General features: G+C 37.9%; 2 protein-coding genes and 3 non-coding genes across 5 annotated transcripts in view; 1 reads left to right on the top strand and 4 right to left on the bottom strand.

Moving 5' to 3' along the window:
* Window positions 1-2,315: 2,315 nt before the first annotated feature.
* The window catches only part of LOC103510552 (protein tincar), a 53,188-nt gene continuing 34,146 nt past the window's right edge, over window positions 2,316-21,357 (bottom strand). Inside the window, exons 3-15 of the mRNA XM_026824576.1 lie at window positions 20,760-20,945; window positions 20,149-20,308; window positions 19,867-19,931; window positions 18,476-18,661; window positions 11,103-11,296; window positions 10,227-10,405; window positions 9,531-9,759; window positions 8,180-8,447; window positions 7,523-7,688; window positions 6,587-6,719; window positions 3,692-3,738; window positions 3,468-3,478; window positions 2,316-2,659 (exon numbers count right to left, since the gene is read on the bottom strand). Of these exons, the coding sequence (XP_026680377.1) occupies window positions 2,316-2,659; window positions 3,468-3,478; window positions 3,692-3,738; window positions 6,587-6,719; window positions 7,523-7,688; window positions 8,180-8,447; window positions 9,531-9,759; window positions 10,227-10,405; window positions 11,103-11,296; window positions 18,476-18,661; window positions 19,867-19,931; window positions 20,149-20,308; window positions 20,760-20,945 (2,168 nt within the window). The remainder of the gene's footprint in view (window positions 2,660-3,467; window positions 3,479-3,691; window positions 3,739-6,586; window positions 6,720-7,522; window positions 7,689-8,179; window positions 8,448-9,530; window positions 9,760-10,226; window positions 10,406-11,102; window positions 11,297-18,475; window positions 18,662-19,866; window positions 19,932-20,148; window positions 20,309-20,759; window positions 20,946-21,357) is intronic.
* Trnaq-cug lies at window positions 5,937-6,008 on the bottom strand. The gene has a single exon. It is a non-coding gene; the product is annotated as a tRNA-Gln (tRNA).
* On the bottom strand, window positions 6,128-6,199 carry Trnaq-cug. The gene has a single exon. It is a non-coding gene; the product is annotated as a tRNA-Gln (tRNA).
* Trnaf-gaa lies at window positions 7,178-7,250 on the top strand. Its single transcript has one exon. It is a non-coding gene; the product is annotated as a tRNA-Phe (tRNA).
* LOC103510551 lies at window positions 12,234-14,156 on the bottom strand. The gene is made up of 3 exons (XM_026824580.1): window positions 14,120-14,156; window positions 13,172-13,391; window positions 12,234-12,547 (listed from the first exon to the last, which is right to left on the bottom strand). The coding sequence occupies exons 1-3, from the start codon at window positions 14,150-14,152 to the stop codon at window positions 12,366-12,368; spliced, it is 435 nt and encodes a 144-aa protein (XP_026680381.1). The 5' UTR covers window positions 14,153-14,156; the 3' UTR covers window positions 12,234-12,365.

Genomic DNA, 21,357 nt, shown 5'->3' with positions numbered 1-21,357 from the left:
CCTTCATTCGTGCTCACGTCATTTTCCTCGCGAAAATCTCAATAATAAAGGCCGGTTAACTTTTTTTTTTTTTTTTTTTTTTTTGCTGAAAAAGTCTTATACAGTGTGAACTATGAAAATGAACACTCAGGAAACAGTGCATTAAACAGAATAATATCAAAGTTAGTAGTTTGAACGCTATGATTGTCCTGTAGGGAATTGAGAAAAAGGTACCTAAATTTAAAAGTTCTTTTTTGTCTGGATTCGAAAATAGCATTTGTTCTCTGTCTTTAGTGCATAATTGGATAGATAGTTCACGCGCGTGAATATGAAACATAAACAGAAGGTGTTCAAAGATGTTTGTCAGTCAGTAAAATGTGTAAAAATACATAACTACAAGTGTCAATAATTTCAGTACAGGTACGTTGGTGTACCTATGTACTTTAAATTCTAAAATAACAAAATATGAATGTGGTGGGGCCAAGGAACTACATCAACAGGCGAGGTGACGAGGTCATTTTCAACAATAAACAAAGTAAATTACTTACCTTAACACATTTTTCTTATGTGGTAAAATATTTATATTCCATACCTGGAGAGATAGAACAGAGGAGGGAAATTAAAACAATAAGAAATAAACAAACAGAGAATGACTAAAAATTGAACAAATAAGTAGTCAAAGAAATTATAAGAATGCTTATTTTTGTTGGTGTAGTAGGACTTTCTAGTCTTATCGAACAGTAAAAAAAGGTATAAATAAATTAATTATTTAAACAAGACTTGAAATAAAAGTTTATGAATGCACCAATGGAGCTACCCAATAAGACAGTCAATGCAAGCTTAAAAAAAGGTATAAATAAATTAATTATTTAAACAAGACTTGAAATAAAAGTTTATGAATGCACCAATGGAGATACCCAATAAGACAGTAAATGCAAGCTTTAAGTTCCACAATAGCCTAACGGCCGACATCGACACTTGGACTTGAATCTGTGAAGAAAATAAAAACCTACTACACGATGATGGTAAAACACCCATCACCAAAATAGAACAGCGAGTTTAATACGAACAAAACAGGTATTATATTTGTTTATGAGTAAGAAGCCTTCAATAATACTATGAATCATTATTTAAAATACATTTTAGCAAAAATTTAAAAAAACAAGAAATCAATTTACATTCTCATTAGATTTATTTACCACAATAAATATTATCTTACATCACCGCAACAAGTGATCCTCAAATACTCTCTGCTCTCAGATGATTTTTTTTTCTTCACCATTTTATAAACAAGAGCCTTTCACACGGCGTACCATTTATAAATGTAATGCATATTGCATACACATACGTATTTGTAAGGCGGTAGATTGCTATCTACATTCTTGGAAGCACTAGACCGCAGGTTCGATTCCAGCCCGGGGCGGATTTTAACGTTCGTTCTCGAAACGGCTAGCTTTCTCCTATCCTGTCTTCCACAATAGCCTAACGGCCGACATCGACACTTGGACTTGAATCTGTGAAGAAAATAAAAACCTACTACACGATGATGGTAAAACACACATCACCAAAATAGAACAGCGAGTTTAATACGAACAAAACAGGTATATTTGTTTATGAGTAAGAAGCCTTCAATAATACTATGAATCATTATTTAAAATACATTTTAGCAAAATTATAAAAAAACAAGAAATCAATTTACATTCTCATTAAATTTATTTACCACAATAAATATTATCTTACATCACCGCAACAAGTGATCCTCAAAATATTCTCTGCTCTCAGATGATTTTTTTTTCTTCGAGATAAATGGGTAAAATATAATTACGAAATACCTATATACTTCTCCTATCCTGTCTTCCTTCTCTCTTCGATTTCGAGATGATAAGACCATAGCAGTTACAGTTTCCTCTGTCAAACCTAAAAAAAAAAAAACACTTTTTAAAATCCCATTTGATAGCCATCTAGATAACAACCATTTATTCTGAGGACCACTGCAAATGTCACCCCAAAATTATTAAAAGAAAAAAATAAGAGAAGACAAAGAATAACAGACAAGTAAAGAGGTTTACACTTTGTCAGCAAATCAGACATAATAATACCTACACAAAGGTAGTCTAATTATGTAACCAAATAAAAAGATAGAACCGAAAAAATACTTTACATTTCACCTACATAATAGGTACTAGGTAAAGAGGTTTACACTTTGTCAGCAAATCAGACATAATAATACCTACACAAAGGTAGTCTAATTATGTAACCAAATAAAAAGATAGAACCCAAAAAATACTTTACATTTTACCTACATAATAGGTACTAGGAGACAAAAACAACTCTTGCTACTCATTTTCCTTACCTTCAGTAATAACCGGCGTTTTGTTTGTGCTGGCATAGATCTGTTGTGGCTTATAAATGCTAGCGTTCCCATAGATGGGCTGCATTGTAGGCGGTATACTCCCGTATATCGACTGAGGTATGCCTCCATTTGTCATCTGAGGTATTCCACCGTTCATTTGGGCTACTCCACCATTCATTTGAGGAACTCCGCCATTCATGATTTGAGGAACTCCGCCATTCATTAGAATAGGACCGGAGGGGGTCACTTTGACTCCGCTGTAGATAGGTTGAGAGTTTTGCTGACTTAGAGACACTCCGTAGGTTTGAGATGTGGGGGGTTGCATACCTAAAACACAGATTGGCAAAATTATGTTGAACGGTTGCGTTGATTTCTTCTATTAAAAAGTTAGGTAACTTTTAAGGATATACACACTTACACAGCACTTGGTAAAACAATATAAAATCAATAGGGGAAAATGATAACTTTTTTTTTTACAAGATTACTTTAATTAGGTACTAGGTATTGTAATGAGATTTTTATTTTTAATTATCATACCTAATTTTATGATTTACATAGATTTACCTAACTTGGATTTTTATTTATTATTTTATTTTAAAGTAATGTAAACTTAAATATGTAGGTATAGGTGTTGATCGTATTATTACCATTATCAAAATTTTAAATAAAAATAATAATAATTTATTATCTATGTTATCTATGTACAAACTTATTTTTATTTTAGGGATACAAAATATTCAAAAGAACTAAACGGTTTTATTTTTTTTTATGAGGGATTAAATTTAAATGAATGGACCAAAAGGAAAAATAATATCGTGGAATAAAAAAAGAAAATTATTAAAAAAGGTATAAAAGTACAAAAATTTTAGGCAGGTTTCATAATAGGTAGGCAAGGTTCCATGTAATAAAAATTACGTTTTACTATTATCATCATTATTTTCGACAATTCATTATAAGAACTTGAAACTAAATTAACGTGCGTTAGAGTGAGATCTAAAATGGGATGTGATGTTTTCTACCAGGTAAACTGAATATAGAGCCAAAAACTTGAGAGTTAAGATTTAACCAAACTAGTTAAAAGAGTTGATTAGATTTAAATCCCCTATAACATTTTGTAGGGATTCTTACAACTTACCTCTTCTACACCTGGAATAGAACCAACATTAGAAGGAGTTATTTTCGTAGATTCTGAGAAGCTTCACCCATCCTTGGGGGATGTTTGCCCCTACACCTAAGCCACTGAGTGGGCTTATTGTGTATGGAGTTAAGCTGATCCCTAACTAAGCTCGAAGATCCGGGCGATGTCTTGTAGGGGATTAGCTAGCCCTACAGTAAGTCTCCATGTTGTTAGGGAGTTACATTCGAGGATGGCCTGAGTAGCCATCTCTTTGCACTCCCCGCATAACCTGCAAACAAATTGGTCTTGGTGGAAGCCCATCGCTTGTAGATGTGATAAATGATAAATTACATAAAAAATGTTAAATTCATAAAAATTTAAAAAAATACCTGCAAGAAAATTTACAAACACTTTACAAAAAAAGAAGATGTTTTACTCCTTTACGCAATCTTATTTACAATATTGAATTTAATGCCTGACTGATATATCAGTCAGGGGCAACTTTTATGACATTTCGTGGTGTCTGATATATCAGACGAAGTACTTTAAGGGGTTAAATTTAACGTTTTTTATTGGATTTCATAAAAGAAAGATATTGTTGGGTTGAAATTTGTAAGACTCTGGTTTATTTATCTAGGGGCAGTTGAATGTTTCGAATAATATTAAATTGGTCGTTGTACATATATTCTCTAATCGAAGGCATTTTGTATTTCCCAGATATTTTTTTCTTTCTCTGAACAGTGATGTACGGGGCAGTTGAATGTTTCGAATAATATTAAATTGGTCGTTGTACATATATTCTCTAATCGAAGGCATTTTGCATTTCCCAGATATTTTCTTCTTTCTCTGAACAGTGATGTACATAAGAATTCAGATAAATGATGAACAAGGGCAGTTGAATGTTTCGAATAATATTAAATTGGTCGTTGTACATATATTCTCTAATCGAAGGCATTTTGCATTTCCCAGATATTTTTCTTTCTCTGAACAGTGATGTACATAAGTATTCAGATAAATGATGAACAGCTTTTAATAATAAAAGAAAGTTCACGAGAATTCGGGAGGAAAGATATCCAACCCATATGGGACCCAGAGCCCATTTCTTTCTTACAGAAGAATAATAACAGTGCTTTCTTTATATTCTTCAAATGAGACGTTAAAGTACACCAGCAATACGCTCTACTATTATTGTATACGTTATCCAGATGGATATGGCAGCAAGGAGTCATCAACCCAAAATGAAAGAACCAATCAGAATGCGAGAATTCCTTGCATCAGATATCCAACCCATATGGGACCCAGAGCCCATTTCTTTCTTACATAAGAATAATAACAGTGCTTTCTTTATATTCTTCAAATGAGACTAACAAGTTAAAGTACACCAGCAATACGCTCTACTATTATTGTAATCAAACTCCAAATTATTGACTATATTATATTCTTCAAATGAGACTAACAAGTTAAAGTACACCAGCAATACGCTCTACTATTATTGTAATCAAACTCCAAATTATTGACTATAAAAACAATCTGGATGGGATGCCTCAATTGTGATACGAACCCGCAAGCACATGATTACCAGCCGAGCGTCTTGACCACGACAAGCAGTTTTCGTTTATCAGTTATCAAGTTGTCGTAATGGAGTTCTATTTCCATTCTGGATTCATATGAACTTGTGGAATGTCAAAAAATATATATACATATACCTAAGTCAAAGATACTGGATTCATATGAACTTGTGGAATGTCAAAAAATATATATACATATACCTAAGTCAAAGATACTAGTAGGTACTTCTTCAAATTGAATGGAGGATAAATAAATAATAACTTCCACCACAGTAAGACCTAATAGCAAGTGGTCTGAGAAGAGAAAGGCCGACCATTCTTCAAGGATGAAGATATACTGGCACAAGAGAAAGCAGAAACCATAGAGTTAAGAACTCCGTGGTCCTTTCCTTTGAGGCCGAAAATAATAATAATAAAATGATAAGAGCGGGACACCCACCAATGACAAGAGACACATGCAAACCAATCCCGAGAAAGAGAAGAAGAAACAGACACCGAAAAGTATTAGTAAAATTGTGAGTAAAACCAATAATCCCATCCCCATCCGTGGCACAAGCTCCGGCTTTACGGATGGGTATGGTATACCATTTATTGAATATTTTTTATTTTTATATATATTGAGAGATTTATATCGAATAACAAATAAATAAATAATAACTTCCACCACAGTAAGACCTAATAGCAAGTGGTCTGAGAAGAGAAAGGCCGACCATTCTTCAAGGATGAAGATTTGAAGATATACTGGCACAAGAGAAAGCAGAAACCATAGAGTTCTTAAACTCCGTGGTCCTTTGAGGCCGAAAAAAAATAATAATAAACACCCCGACCACCAGTGAAAAAAAAAAAAATAATAATAATTTAAAGAATATTAAAATCAATAGAAGGTAAAAAAAAATTACAAGCTGATACAAAAACTTTCAGGTCCCACCGAGATTTGAACTCGGATCGCAGGATTCAGAGTCCTGAGTGCTAACCGTTACACCATGGGACCTTTAATAATAATAATAAAAAAATGCAACACCCCGACCACCAGTGAAAAAAAAAAATAATTTAAAGAATATTAAAATCAATAGAAGGTAAAAAAAATTACAAGCTGATACAAAAAATTTCAGGTCCCACCGAGATTTGAACTCGGATCGCAGGATTCAGAGTCCTGAGTGCTAACCGTTACACCATGGGACCTAGGTGGGGCAAGAGGAAAAAAATCAACTATTTCAAACAGGAAATACTTCTTATATAGGGTGACCTCAATAACCTCAAATATTTGTACTTCCCCCCTTCTTTTGTAGTTTGTTCACTTTTTGATGATTTTTATAAGGGTATTTTTTCATGTAAAGAAAATATTTATTTTATTCCTTTTATTGTGTTTCACATTATTTGGGAGATTAAAAAATGGAAAAGTGAGAATTGAACCGATACTTCATCACTTCACCAGAGTACGATAGATAACTAGAGATCACCATTTCAACAAAAGAAGAAAATATCCTATTCAAAATACCTACATATTTGAAAATTACATTATTTTAATAATTTTTAAGTATAATTCCACATCCAAATATCTGGTCTTACCTTGTTATCTTCGGAGGCAGTATCATCACTTTGTTCTGGGCCTGTCGGTAATTCCCTTAGTCTAGCGTAATCCCCGTCATCCTCAGCATCCGAACCAATGCCTGCGCCAGAAGAACCTTTCTTCTTGTTTTTCCTGAAAACAAAACGGAGAGTTAAATAAAATCTGCCTACATATGAGAGCAACAAGGGACGTAGATAACTAAACCTTCTTCAAAAGTGAAAGGTAAAAAAGAACTTTTTTTAGTTTAACAATTTCTTGCCCTTCGTGGGACAATGACTTGTTTTTGATAACAAGTAAATGTTATTTATTTTCCTCCCATAGCTAGATAGAAAAAAATAATGTTACCTACTAGTAATAATAAAGCTTCTGAATTTAAATATTAAATTAATTAACATAAGAAGAGAATAGATTCGGTAAAGAAGGTAGACAGAACATTAAAATATTATATTGAAAACGCCGGAACCGGGGTTTATCATGAAACCTGTTTTCTGACGTCCCGAAACCTTCCTGTCACCCTGTAGACATGAACATCGTGTTTATTTTCATCACCCCCGGTTTAAAAACACTGTTTCGTTTCCCTGGAGACCACAGCCGAAATAGCTCAGTTGGGAGAGCGTTAGACTGAAGATCTAAATGTCCCTGGTTCGATCCCGGGTTTCGGCAAACTTTTTTGTACAAACTTTATTAGTTACCAAATTTTTTATTAGTTCTTTATAAGTATTTAACTTATTTTTGTACTAAAGAAAGACGATAAGTAACGTTTCCGCATTATGACTACCGTCGTGTCTTCTACACCTGGAATAGAACCAACATTAGAAGGAGTTATTTTCGTAGATTCTGAGAAGCTTAACCCATCCTTGGGGGATGTTTGCCCCTACACCTAAGCCACTGAGTGGGCTTATTGTGTATGGAGTTAAGCTGATTGGCAAACTTACTTTTTATCACCCGAGTCTTTACTCGATCGTTTCGAAAACCAGCCGACCTTTTCATCGGCCGAATCTGGCGATCCCTTCGGTGGAGATCGGGATTTTGGCCTTAGCCAATAGATTTGCTCCTCTCCGTCATCCATAGAGATCTTGTTACCATTGCTACTGGACTCTCCTGTGGAAATATGACAGAATGGATGGGGTAAGGAAAAATTAATAAATAATACCTAAGATGGTGCTAAAGACTTGGCGGGAAATTTTATACCACCAGAAGTTTTTGAGATTTCATGTCTTTTTTCTGTCTTTTAACACAATACTCTCCTGTGGAAATATGGATGAATAGGAGGGGGGGGATAAGATGGGGCAAAAGACTTGGCGGTTAATTTTATACCACGAGAAGTTTTTTGGGGAGATTTCATCTTTTTTCTGTCTTTCAACACAATACTTTCCTGTGGAAATATGAATGGATACGTTAATAAGTTGCGGCTGAAGACCTGGCGGAAATTTTACACTATGAGAAGTTTTTTTTTTGAGAGATTTCATTTCTTTCTGGCTGTCTTTTCTCTCACACAATATCTTTTCTCTCTCTCTCTCTTAATTTCAGTAAACTGTTTAAAAAAGTCACTAGGAGGACGCGCCTTTTAAGACCTTAAGCAATTTTCTCACCATGATTATTTCTCGCGCGCATCTCCATGGCGTTCTTCTGAATCACGTTCATAATGTGTCGTTTGGGAGACACACCGGCCACGGCGTAAGTTCTCCCATTGCCCACCACCAATAGGGGAGCGCTTGGGTCGTCTAAAGATGACGTCACGAGGTCTACGTCTGTCACCAGCTTGACGGAGCGGGCAGATCGTACCGTGGCGCGACCTATGGTGACGCGAATCTTGAATATCCAGTGCTGCTTGATCGTGAGAATCAGCCAGAGTAGAACCTGCATGAGGGCAAACAGAAACTTCTACACCTGGAATAGAACCAACATTAGAAGGAGTTATTTTCGTAGATTCTGAGAAGCTTCACCCATCCTTGGGGGATGTTTGCCCTTACACATAAGCCACTGAGTGGGCTTATTGTGTATGGAGTTAAGCTGATTCCTAACTAAGCTCGAAGATCCGGGTGATGTCTTGTAGGGGATTAGCTAGCTCTACAGTAAGCTAGCTCCATGTTGTTAGGGAGTTACATTCGAGGATGGCCTGAGTAGCCATCTCTTTGCACTCCCCGCATAACCTGCAAACAAATTGGTATTGGTGGAAGCCCATCGTTTGTAGATGTCATAGTACGTAACATTCCTTTATAGGTAAGACAAAAAGTCAGTATTTCAAGGGGATACTTTCTGGTGGTTTGGTTATCAACCTATTTGGACTCACCTAAATTTATGGTCCCTACCTACATATTATACTAGTAGAGCCGAGAGTATTAATACAGGAAGTAACTGTCAGGAAGGTAAAACATGTCACACTGAAGTGCAATGTGTAATGCCCTCCACTTTTCCTGTTACATGTTATATCCCAAGAATCAGCCAGAGTAGAACCTGCATGAGGGCAAACAGAAAACACACGAAATTTGTTGATAAAAGGAAATAAGAGGAAGTGGAAAATAAATCCCAAGATTTTCAGTTTCATTTTTAGATTCATAGTATCAAGATGGAGGAGTCAAATGTAAAAAGTGTGTGGAAAAATAAGCCAAAACAGAAAACACACGAAATTTGTTGATAAAAGGAAATAAGAGGAAGTGGAAAATAGTGAAGATTTTCAGTTTCATTTTTAGATTCATAGTACCAAGATGGAAGAGTCAAATGTAAAAAGTGTGTGGAAAAATAAGCCAGATGGGAGGAGACCAAGAGGAAGGCCAAAGAAGAGATGGTGGGATGTAGTAAAGGAGAAGATCAACCTGACAACAACGGACGCGACCGACCGTATCAAATAGAGGCAGGAATGCGACGAGGCCAAATACCGACTTGGGTATGAGTGGCCATGGCAGTAAGTAAGTACGAAGGACCCTTTGTCCCAATACTTACCCACAGGAACAGATGCAGAATAGTACCAAGGACGCAAGCTAGGATAGCACCATCGAGACTAGCCCGGTACACCAGTATCAGGTCATACAGGAGTGGCGCCTGACATACAGATATCGCTAGGAGGCAGCACAGGGCGGCACAGTGTGTGAAGTACCCGTAACCCTGAGCCGAATGAGAGCGCAACTTGATCACACGCCGCGCTCTCTCGCGGTTCAGAAACGCAGTCAACCTATGAACAGAAAACCAAAGAGTAAATGAGAGTCAGTCGCTCAACTTGGAGGTGCTGGGTTCGAATCCCGGCCGGGGCGGAAATTTTCTGACCGAACTTTTCTATTCTTGGATAGGCATGGATGTAAAAGAATGTGCCCTGAAGTAAGGCGAAAGCTGTTCCAAGATACATTTTTTTAGAGTAAATGAACTGGTTTACGTCACTGTATAACTGCTAAAGTCTTTGGTAACGGGGGTTTTACCAACCATTCGACAACGAGCTACCCGCCAACTCATATTAACCTCACCTAGCCTGAGTGGGGGAAGGGAAAAGCCAACAGCACGCGGTTTCCCAGATGGTCACCCATCCGGATACTAAACATGCGCCACGTTGCTCAACTCAAGTGATTCATTGGGAACCGTGTATTCAACGTGCTATCGCCGCTGGCTAAAATTGCAGAACTTCATCAAATTTTTGGTCTAACTCACCTTCCATAGCCGTACAAATAAAGGACTAAACTTGACGACAACACCAGTAGTACTGTCATGAGGAACAAAGCTAATGTAACATAACGGTCCAGAACGAATGGGGTACCAAACTTGGACTGAAGTCTTCCCAGACGATGTTGAAGATGAGGTAGTACTTCGGCAGGACCTAGCACGTGGATCTGAAACAGAAGTGGAGAGTGTTGGAGGAAGATTCATAATAATTATCTAAAACTTTCCCTTACCTGAAACTGCCTGGCTGATGAATTCAAGTTCAAGAACGAAACGTAGAAGATTCATAATAATTATCTAAAACTTTCCCTTACCTGAAACTGCCTGGCTGATGAGTTCAAGTTCAAGAACGAAACGTGTCCTGAGCTACTCGGAGGTGTTGGTTAAAAACATTCCCCATTTTTAGACCGGTAAGTTAAGAATGAAGATTCATAATAATTATCTAAAACTTTCCCTTACCTGAAACTGCCTGGCTGATGAGTTCAAGTTCAAGAACGAAACGTGTCCTGAGTCCTGAGCTACTCGGAGGTGTTGGTTAAAAACATTCCCCATTTTTAGACCGGTAAGTTAAGAAAAACCTCAAATATTTGTACTTCCCCCCTTCTTTTGTAGTTTGTTCACTTTTTGATGATTTTTATAAGGGTATTTTTTCATGTAAAGAAATTATTTATTTTATTCATTTTATTGTGTTTCACATTATTTGGGAGAGTTAAGAATCCCTGATGATTAGCGAATATTTTACATTATGAATGTATAAAAAACCAAACTAGAGAAATTTTGCAGGACATGACAACTATGATGAATGACAATGTAAGCAAAAGATTTTGTCCTCTTAAAATTGGTCATCTCACAATCACTGCTTCTTACCTTATAAAGAATGCTGATTCCTGTATAGCTGAGAAGCGTATGATATCCATTGACGAGCAGTTGCAATGAGAACAGAGTACCGAACCACTTGTTGGTGTTCCAATAGACAGATGGATATCTGACAGCGTACACAAACAGAGCTAGGGCGTAGTTGAGGAATTCAATCGAGATGGAACCCCACACATGCTGCTCATCTGAAATAGAGATTAACTAATCGTTAGTGGAAAAAGAAATCAATTAATAGTCGGAGAAAAGAAAGACATCAACCTAGTAGTCAATGAACAGCAGAACTCAGGACATTTAGATCTTCAGTCTAACGCTCTCCCAACTGAGCTATTTCGGCAGGATGACACGTGAAGACGAGTCAATGGTATTTAAATGCTACATGTCTTTATCAGTAGTGATAATAAACAATTAAACAAGCTTAATAGGTACTTACTTACACTTTCCTAGTTAGCTACATAATACATATGTATATGGAATTATGAACCGGTATAGTATGTTTGCCAACTTGCTGTTGATAAAGGAGGAACCGTTGCACCTTTGACATGTTTGGCAACGTAGCCTACTTTTTTAATGACTCCTTGCTGCCATATCCATCTGGATAACGTATAGTCAAACTCCAAATTATTGACTATAAAAACAATCTGGATGGGATGCCTCAATTGTGATACGAACCCGCAAGGGATGCCTCAATTGTGATACCAGCCGAGCGTCTTGACCACTACAAGCAGTTTTCGTTTATCAGTTATCAAGTTGTCGTAATGGAGTTCTATTTCCATTCTGGATTCATATGAACTTGTGGAATGTCAAAAAATATATATACATATACCTAAGTCAAAGATACTAGTAGGGACTTCTTCAAGAAAAATTCTGTTGGTCCTCATTTTTCCTGCTCTATGACTTTGAAACACCACCCAAGTAAGCGCAACTGATCTATTGATCCCAAGGGCAAGGAAAACCTAGACCCTTGACGAATGGAGTGTGCCTGAAGGTATGTGATGTGTACTTACTTACATAATTATTACTTCGTGTGGATCCCAAGGGCAAGGAAAACCTAGACCCTTGACGAATGGAGTGTGCCTGAAGGTATGTGATGTGTACTTACTTACATATTACTAGACCCTTGACGAATGGAGTGTGCCTGAAGGTATGTGATGTGTACTTACTTACATATTACTTCGTGTGTCGTTTTACCACCCTATCTGTGTCCGTTTTACACTTATTCTCAAAGGACAGAAGGGAAAAGTTCCCATCTTAAATTCACGCGGACTCATTGCTAGTCATGGAAAAGTTGGCTGAGTCTCTAGTCGAGCCCTTGTCTCCGCCACTGGTTCCATTCCCGTTGAAATGTCCATAGTTCCCGGCAGCGGCGTAGTTGATGGTGAGATTAGGAAGCTGAGGGAACGTGTGATGAGACTGAGTGGGAACTTTGTTCATAGCGCCTGGAATGGAAAGAGACTGGTTTGTTAGCCTGGAGGGTAGCGCGATTGCCTTGTAAGCGCTAAAGGTAGAAACTAGAAACATACTACCATCACGTCATGTAAAGTCATGGGGAGTCAGAAAGGATGTAGTTCAAAGTTTTTTCAGAATATTGTAGATAATTTCGTTCAGGACAGCCACACTACTATCACTTCACATCACGTGACGTGTGGCTGTCCTAACGAAATTAATTAACTACAGTAATATGGGAAAACTTTGAACTACATCTTTCGGAGTCAAGTGATGTGATGATAGTGTGTTTCTACCTTAAATCACGGGATCGAATACTGAGTCACCGGGGCGGACTTAATCCTGAGCAGATAAGGTTCGGTTCGTTCTCGGAACGGCTGAATTTCTCCTATCCTGCCCTCCCTACCTCTTCCATTTCGGGACGACGAGACCTTAGTAGTTACAGTTCCCTCTATCAAACCTCTTGGGAAATATTTATACTACAGACCTATAATTCTCTACTTGAACCTCTAACAAAATAAATCAAGAAAGTAAAAAGTACTTTTTTTAATGGGATGCTTATACACTGCCAAGACAAAACGTGACATTATTCCAAGGGGGAAAAAAAGGTACATTACCGTCACTAAACTGCACATGTCGTCTCGTATAGGGGTTTTGGTTGAACAGTTTGACTCCATTATGATGGCTCGGTATACTGGAGTGAGGTCGAGGGAATGAGTTGCAGCTGGAGTTAGGGAATAGTGGGAGCCTATCAGCCGGTGCTGGGCTGGGTGGGGCATGACTACTATTAGCTGGCATGGTGAGACAGTGCTGATTGTACGCGGCATAGTTCGTCGCCTGTAAAAATAAGAAATAGAAGAAAATGAAGGAACCAACCTCTGTTATGTACCTAGTGGTTTTCGCGCTGGACTTCGAATTTGGAGGTTGGTGGTTCGAGTCCAAGACATGTCATACAATTTATCTAGGTGTAAACGATATTTGTGACGAGCATTTAGTATGCTCATCACAATAATTCCTTTTATAATAAAATAAGGGACATTTTGCGTAACAAGCAGGCAAGCCCGTTAAAACTGGAGCTTCGAATTTGGAGGTTGGTGGTTCGAGTCCAAGACATGTCATAAAATTTATCTAGGTGTAAACGATATTTGTGACGAGCATTTAGTATGCTCATCACAATTATTCTTTTTAGAATAAAACAAGGGACATTTTGCGTAACAAGCAGGCAAGCCCGCTTCGAATTTGGAGGTTGGTGGTTCGAGTCCAAGACATGTCATAAAATTTATCTAGGTGTAAACGATATTTGTGACGAGCATTTAGTAGGCTCATCACAATAATTCCTTTTATAATAAAATAAGGGACATTTTGCGTAACAAGCAGGCAAGCCCATTAAAACTGGACGGATAACAAAGGCATGCGGCACTTATTTTTGAAGACTTGAAAATTTTTCCCGAAAGCTTTATCCACTTGTAACTAAAACACTATTAAAACGGATTTCATCGTTTTCCATCAAAAATAGGGAAAGTAGAAAAAAAACATAAGTTCCAAGAACGGACTCCAAATCTTACCTGCGTTGGAAAATGCGGCAGCGTGGCAGACATACAGCCAGGCTTGGGCAAACTTACTTTTTATCACCCGAGTCTTTACTCGATCGTTTCGAAAACCAGCCGACCTTTTCATCGGCCGAATCTGGCGATCCCTTAGGTGGAGATCGGGATTTGGGCCTTAGCCAATAGATTTGCTCCTCTCCGTCATCCACAGAGATCTTGTTACCATTGCTACTGGACTCTCCTGTGGAAATATGACAGAATGGATGGGGTAAGGAAAAATAAATAAATAATAAGATGGTGCTAAAGACTTGGCGGGAGATTTTATACCACCAGAAGTTTTTGAGGAGATTTCATTTCTTTTTTCCGTCTTTTAACACAAGTATATCGACTGAGGTATGCCTCCATTTGTCATCTGAGGTATTCCACCGTTCATTTGGGCTACTCCACCATTCATTTGAGGAACTCCGCCATTCAGTTGGGGTATTCCGCCATTCATGATTTGAGGAACTCCGCCATTCATTAGAATAGGACCGGAGGGGGTAACTTTGACTCCGCTGTAGATAGGTTGAGAGTTTTGCTGACTTAGAGACACTCCGTAGGTTTGAGATGTGGGGGGTTGCATACCTAAAACACAGATTGACAAAATTATGTTGAACGGTTGCGTTGATTTCTTCTATTAAAAAGTTAGGTAACTTTTAAGGATATACACAGCACTTGGTAAAATAATATAAAATCAATAGGGGAAAATGATAACTTTTTTTTTACAAGATTACTTTAATGTGTACCAAATGACGTTTCGCCAGTTACGGCATCTTCCGAATACCACCGAAGATGCCGTAACTGGAGAAATTCTTCTCTTTATTTCAGCTGTATTGGAGCAAATAGTAATGGAAAAGATACTTCATTTAGCTTTTTAGGGCATACATAAAATCTTGTAGATAATGTAGATATTCAATTTAAAATTTAGGATCTGTCGCACTTCTTACCTCTCTGCAAGGAGAAGCTCCGCCACTGCGGCGTGGTTTTGGGGGATCCCGCTCCGTCCCGGGCCAGATTATCGACACTGGTCGACCTCAGGGTTCGCTGTCCGGCCGAGTCCCGGCTCGAGTTGGAATGCACGCCACTGGATGAGGTCTCGCTATTGTTGGAACCCCCGGAGTTGGGCGGAGAGCCGCCACTGCCTTCAGAGTCGGAGCCACGGGGCGTGAGATTTTCTTCGTGCGGCATACCGGAGTCTGTACGCCGGAGAAACTGGGCGCTCAGGGATTGCTGTGAGAGAGAAAACAGAAGTGAGCAAAAATTCTTGGCAAATCAAAAATGTCATTTAAGTGATGAGGTAAGGGTGAGAAAAAATATAATATTTATACATATGTACATATTTAATGTGATAATATACACAAGGAATTATATTAGTAATTATTATCTCAAATTTACATTCAAGAGCATACTCGTATAAAAACGAAGACTTTCCAATATTTACCTACAATGTCGTTGCTGGCTTCCAAGGCAGGACAGGAGTTCAGGTGAACTGAGTTCATAGGACTGTTTAAGGAACATAAGGAACAAATAGGAGAAGTTTTTAGACCAAAGCGGTGGAGATGTTCAGCCAAACAGTCATGCCCAGTGAGCAGTCGAAAATGAGCAACAGCGGCCTTTCTCGGTAGATTAGGGATGATGTCATGGGTGTTGAGTATTTGCTGCCACTTTTTTCCTTGTCCCTCGTTACGCAGTCTTTTGTTGTGTTTGATCTTGAATTTAGATTTAATTAGTCTTTTTGCCGATTCATAGGGAAGTTTTGGCGTAATTGAAAAGGGGATGCTTGTTCCTTTTTTGGCCAGATAGTCGGCGTTATCGTTTCCTGCGAGGCCGCAATGAGCGGGGACCCATTGCAAGGCTATAGTTTTCTTCTGATTTTGAAGCTGTTTTATTATTGATCGGATCTCTCTAATTTCTACTGAAGGATCTTCGCTGCAATTAGTAATTGACTGGATAGCTGCCTTGGAATCAGATAGAATGACTGCTCTTTCAAACTGGTTGGTTCTGTTTAGGATTTGAAGCAAGGCAATTTTGATCGCGGCAATTTCTCCGTCGAAGTTGGTTGTGAACGTGCCGAGTCTTTTATAGAAGGAGAATAATTCACAAAATATGCCTGCTCCGGCTCCATCCTCAGGGTTTATAAGGGAGCCATCTGTATAGATGTGTAACCAATCGTCTGAAGGCTATCTGGTATTGATAGTCTCTAAGGCCATAGTTTTTGCTATCAAGGGAGCCACATCTTGCTTTCGAAAAGTTTCCTCCAGGAATAGTGAATGCGTGATCTCAAAGCTGTCCATTGGATTAGGCGGATGTAAAAGGTTTTCTTTCTTATCTGGAATCTCAGTTAGTAATTTGATCTTTTTTACCTCTTGGATGTAACCAGTTTGCGTTTTTAGTTTTGTAGGATCTTCTTTGTAGGTAGTCCAGAAGTTGTTATTTGGGAGGCGGGTTAGTTTTTCGTACGTCGTAAGCGCTTGTTGTTATTTGGGAGATTAAAAAATGGAAAAGTGAGAATTGAACCGATACTTCATCACTTCACCAGAGTACGATAGATAACTAGAGATCACCATTTCAACAAAAGAAGAAAATATCCTATTCAAAATACCTACATATTTGAAAATTACATTATTTTAATAATTTTTAAGTATAATTCCACATCCAAATATCTGGTCTTACCTTGTTATCTTCGGAGGCAGTATCATCACTTTGTTCTGGGCCTGTCGGTAATTCCCTTAGTCTAGCGTAATCCCCGTCATCCTCAGCATCCGAACCAATGCCTGCGCCAGAAGAACCAGAATTGAACCGATACTTCATCACTTCACCAGAGTACGATAGATAACTAGAGATCACCATTTCAACAAAAGAAGACAATATCCTATTCAAAATACCTACATATTTGAAAATTACATTATTTTAATAATTTTTAATTATAATTCCACATCCAAATATCTGGTCTTACCTTGTTATCTTCGGAGGCAGTATCATCACTTTGTTCTGGACCTGTCGGTAATTCCCTTAGTCTAGCGTAATCCCCGTCATCCTCAGCATCCGAACCAATGCCTGCACCTGAAGAACCTTTCTTCTTATTTTTCCTGAAAACAAAACGGAGAGTTAAATAAAATGTGCCTAAATATGAGAGCAAGAAGGGACGTAGATAACTAAAGACCTGTCGGTAATTCCCTTAGTCTAGCGTAATCCCCGTCATCCTCAGCATCCGAACCAATGCCTGCACCTGAAGAACCTTTCTTCTTGTTTTTCCTGAAAACAAAACGGAGAGTTAAAAAAAATGTGCCTACATACATATGAGAGCAAGAAGGGACGTAGATAACTAAACCTAATTTCCATCTGCAAAATTTATAAAGAAATCTTTTGATCTTTAAGAGCTAGTAGATCATTATTCGTTAGTAGACATGATACGTGTAATTGATAATATCAATGTAGGTATTAATCTATTAATGACCAAGAATAATGGTAAATATTTTAAAAGCAAGCTCGGGAATTCGTGCTGAAAAGAAAGGGCTAATGCAATAGAGAGTAAAAAAAGGCTCCTTACCAACCTTACATAAGGACCCCAAGTTTACACCGAACAAAGGTGCACTTTTACCGTTTTGCCACGTGTCAAAAGGGGGGTACAATTTTCTTTTCCTCTTTCATAACGAGTATAAATTTTCAAATAAAATGGGGAGGTGGGATATGGATAGAAGAGGAATGCATAGGTATATAGGGAGGGGCAAAGCTCAGGGATCAAGTATACTTTACGTACGGATATACAATTTTATTACCATTTCTAAAGTGAAAACTGCGGCTCGTGACACTTTTAGTTTTGGGGTGCTTCTTTCTTAAAATTTGGACCGCATTTATTTCTGTCCATATTCGTAAGGAATTTTGATTTCTTCATGATAGAGATATATGACAACTACCTATAAACCTATATCCTAGCTACATAGTCCACATTTACGTTGTTTTCGTTGGCAGGGCTAAAACTTTCTTTTAAGCCAAAGAATTTACAAGAGCCGCGTTTGAAAACTTTTTTCCCTTTTTTCGTATCCATATTTGAAAAAGAAGATACTTCGATATATGACAACTACCTATAAACCTATATCCTAGCTACATAGTCCACATTTACGTTGTTTTCGTTGGCAGGGCTAAAACTTTCTTTTGGGCCAAAGAATTTACAAGAGCCGCGTTTGAAAACTTTTTTCCCTTTTTTTGTATCCATATTTGAAAAAGAAGATACTTTCCATCTTGCCTTGGACTTTATGGTAACCTCTTGCCGGTGGAAAAGGATTGTGTGGCGTGTAATAAAATGAAACTCTGTTTCTGAGGCTCTGTGCTTACCTTTGAGAACAATGTCTGCCCCTGGCAGTCCGGCGGTCAATGGAAGACTCCTTGGTTTCAAAGATCCTGCATTGGACATACTAGAGTTATGCAGACCACTTGTGTTGCTCCCAGTGATGAAACTGAGAACTACCATCCGGTCCGACTGAGAAATGAGGAAGTCCAGATCCGTCTTCCAAATGTGATCTAAAAAAAAAGATCATCATCATGTTGTTGTTGTTGTTCCCGGATTCAATTCCCAAAGTCGACAAAAATATGCACTCGCGATTCGACTGTCAGTATTTCAAGGGGATACTTTCTGGTGGTTTGGTTATCAACCTATTTGGACTCACCTAAATTTATGGTCCCTACCTACATATTATACTAGTAGAGCCGAGAGTATTAATACAGGAAGTAACTGTCAGGAAGGTAAAACATGTCACACTGAAGTGTAATGTGTTATGCCCTCCACTTTTCCTGTTACATGTTATACAGTTATATCCCCATTCCAAAACCGAAATTTCTTCACCACAAAATATCTACTGAAAATATTTGGCCTATACTTTCCTTCCTGCCTCTCCCTCTCTTACTCTCTGCTAGAAGAGTTGGGATATTTTTTTTTTTTTTTTAAAAAGCTCTATCTGTGTATATCATCAGCCCATACATTGATAGCGTTAGTATAAAATACACGTACGTAGTATGATGATAGCATAGATGGGGGAAAAAAGCTCTAAAAAATCATCCATTAATCCCACAACGTGATGGCTTGGATATAGATTGTCCTACCTATCTTAATCATACAAAAAGGAGGAATTTCCCTAAAAAATTCATATTCAAATACAAATTGGGAATCCAAGGGAGCGGCATTTTTTTTTACTTTTTTCAAATTTATCCAGGTTTCCCATTTAGACGGGTCCCTCTTACACAGGTTCGACTGTATTTATATTGATGGATTTTTTCAAAGGCTCAAATTTCTGACACCCTGACAGTGTATTGTTTTCCATTGTGTCATGTATAGAAAAGCCCAATTTTCAGTGACCGACAACGAGAAAAAATTGAAAAAAAAAACAGTGAGTAAAGTTTACAACTTTCAACAGATGTTGATTTCAAGATAAGGTCAACAAAGTGATTTTTTTCCCTTTGGAAGAAAGAAAAAACTTTGCTGGAAAATTGAATTATTTAGATTTTTCGAGATAAAGGAAATTCGAACTCAAAAGATCTTCTTACTTCGAAAATTCGATTTCAATGGACGAGAGAAGTAGGCGAGGGGAAAGTCTGTAAGTTTTGTTAAAAAAAGAAATTAACGGCCAACAAGTTTTCAAGTTTATTGATGCTCCCCCCTAACGATGAAGTGGAGAGTGTTCAGTGTTCACCAACATTTGTATTCGTTCTCTTATGTGCCAAAAATTGGCTTCGATCTTGGTGTTTTCTATTGGATTTTGACCCAGACTTTCTTGAGTGTAGGAGTGATTTCCATCTGCAAAATTTATAAAGAAATCTTTTGATCTTTAAGAGCTAGTAGATCATTATTCGTTAGTAGACATGATACGTGTAATTAATAAGATCAATGTAGGTATTAATCTATTAATGACCAAGAATAATGGTAAATATTTTAAAAGCAAGCTCGGGAATTTGTGCTGAAAAGAAAGGTCTAATGCAATAGAGAGTAAAAAAAGGCTCCTTACCAACCTTACATAAAATGATATCCATTGACGAGCAGTTGCAATGAGAACAGAGTACCGAACCACTTGTTGGTGTTCCAATAGACAGATGGATATCTGACAGCGTACACAAACAGAGCTAGGGCGTAGTTGAGGAATTCAATCGAGATGGAACCCCACACATGCTGCTCATCTGAAATAGAGATTAACTAATCGTTAGTGGAAAAAGAAATCAATTAATAGTCGGAGAAAAGAAAGACATCAACCTAGTAGTCAATGAACAGCAGAACTCACTGAAAAAAGGGGCCAAGTTGAAAATATACCTACATATAACTCTGAATTTTTTTTTTTTTTTCAATCGCCATGTAATTCAGCAATCAAATTCATCAACACACAAAGGAATTCTCTTCTTATTTTTAACATACAAGAACGGCACACACTGTCCATTTTTCCGGGAACAAACAATGTTCCAAAGGATATGTATGTGGGTTGGAAATTTTGGACAGCCGTGATTGACATTTTTCTTGGAGTCAGCCGTCTTGAGGGCCATCTTGCCTTGGACTTTATGGTAACCTCTTGCCGGTGGAAAAGGATTGTGTGGCGTGTAATAAAATGAAACTCTGTTTCTGAGGCTCTGTGCTTACCTTTGAGAACAATGTCTGCCCCTGGCAGTCCGGCGGTCAATGGAAGACTCCTTGGTTTCAAAGATCCTGCATTGGACATACTAGAGTTATGCAGACCACTTGTGTTGCTCCCAGTGATGAAACTGAGAACTACCATCCGGTCCGACTGAGAAATGAGGAAGTCCAGATCCGTCTTCCAAATGTGATCTAAAAAAAAAAAAAGATCATCATCATGTTGTTGTTCCCGGATTAAATTCCCAAAGTCGACAAAAATATGCACTCGCCCAGTGATGAAACTGAGAACTACCATCCGGTCCGACTGAGAAATGAGGAAGTCCAGATCCGTCTTCCAAATGTGATCTAAAAAAAAAGATCATCATCATGTTGTTGTTGTTGTTCCCGGATTCAATTCCCAAAGTCGACAAAAATATGCACTCGCGATTCGACTGTCAGTATTTCAAGGGGATACTTTCTGGTGGTTTGGTTATCAACCTATTTGGACTCACCTAAATTTATGGTCCCTACCTACATATTATTATACTAGTAGAGCCGAGAGTATTAATACAGGAAGTAACTGTCAGGAAGGTAAAACATGTCACACTGAAGTGTAATGTGTTAT

Source organism: Diaphorina citri, unplaced genomic scaffold, assembly GCF_000475195.1.
Source record: "Diaphorina citri unplaced genomic scaffold, Diaci psyllid genome assembly version 1.1 scaffold617, whole genome shotgun sequence".
NCBI classification, from domain to species: domain Eukaryota; kingdom Metazoa; phylum Arthropoda; class Insecta; order Hemiptera; family Psyllidae; genus Diaphorina; species Diaphorina citri.
The sequence above is the reverse complement of the archived record's forward strand: the minus strand, read 5'-3'. Positions and strand labels throughout refer to the sequence as shown.

Excerpts from the sequence above, each read along its gene's own strand:
- LOC103510551 (XM_026824580.1), bottom strand. The coding sequence starts at position 14,152 with ATGTCTGCCACGCTGCCGCATTTTCCAACGCAG. Across the intron at positions 13,392-14,119 it reads TGCCGCATTTTCCAACGCAG|GCGACGAACTATGCCGCGTA; the intron begins GTAAGATTTGGA and ends TTATTTTTACAG. Across the intron at positions 12,548-13,171 it reads ACATGTGCAGTTTAGTGACG|GCGCTATGAACAAAGTTCCC; the intron begins GTAATGTACCTT and ends TTTCCATTCCAG.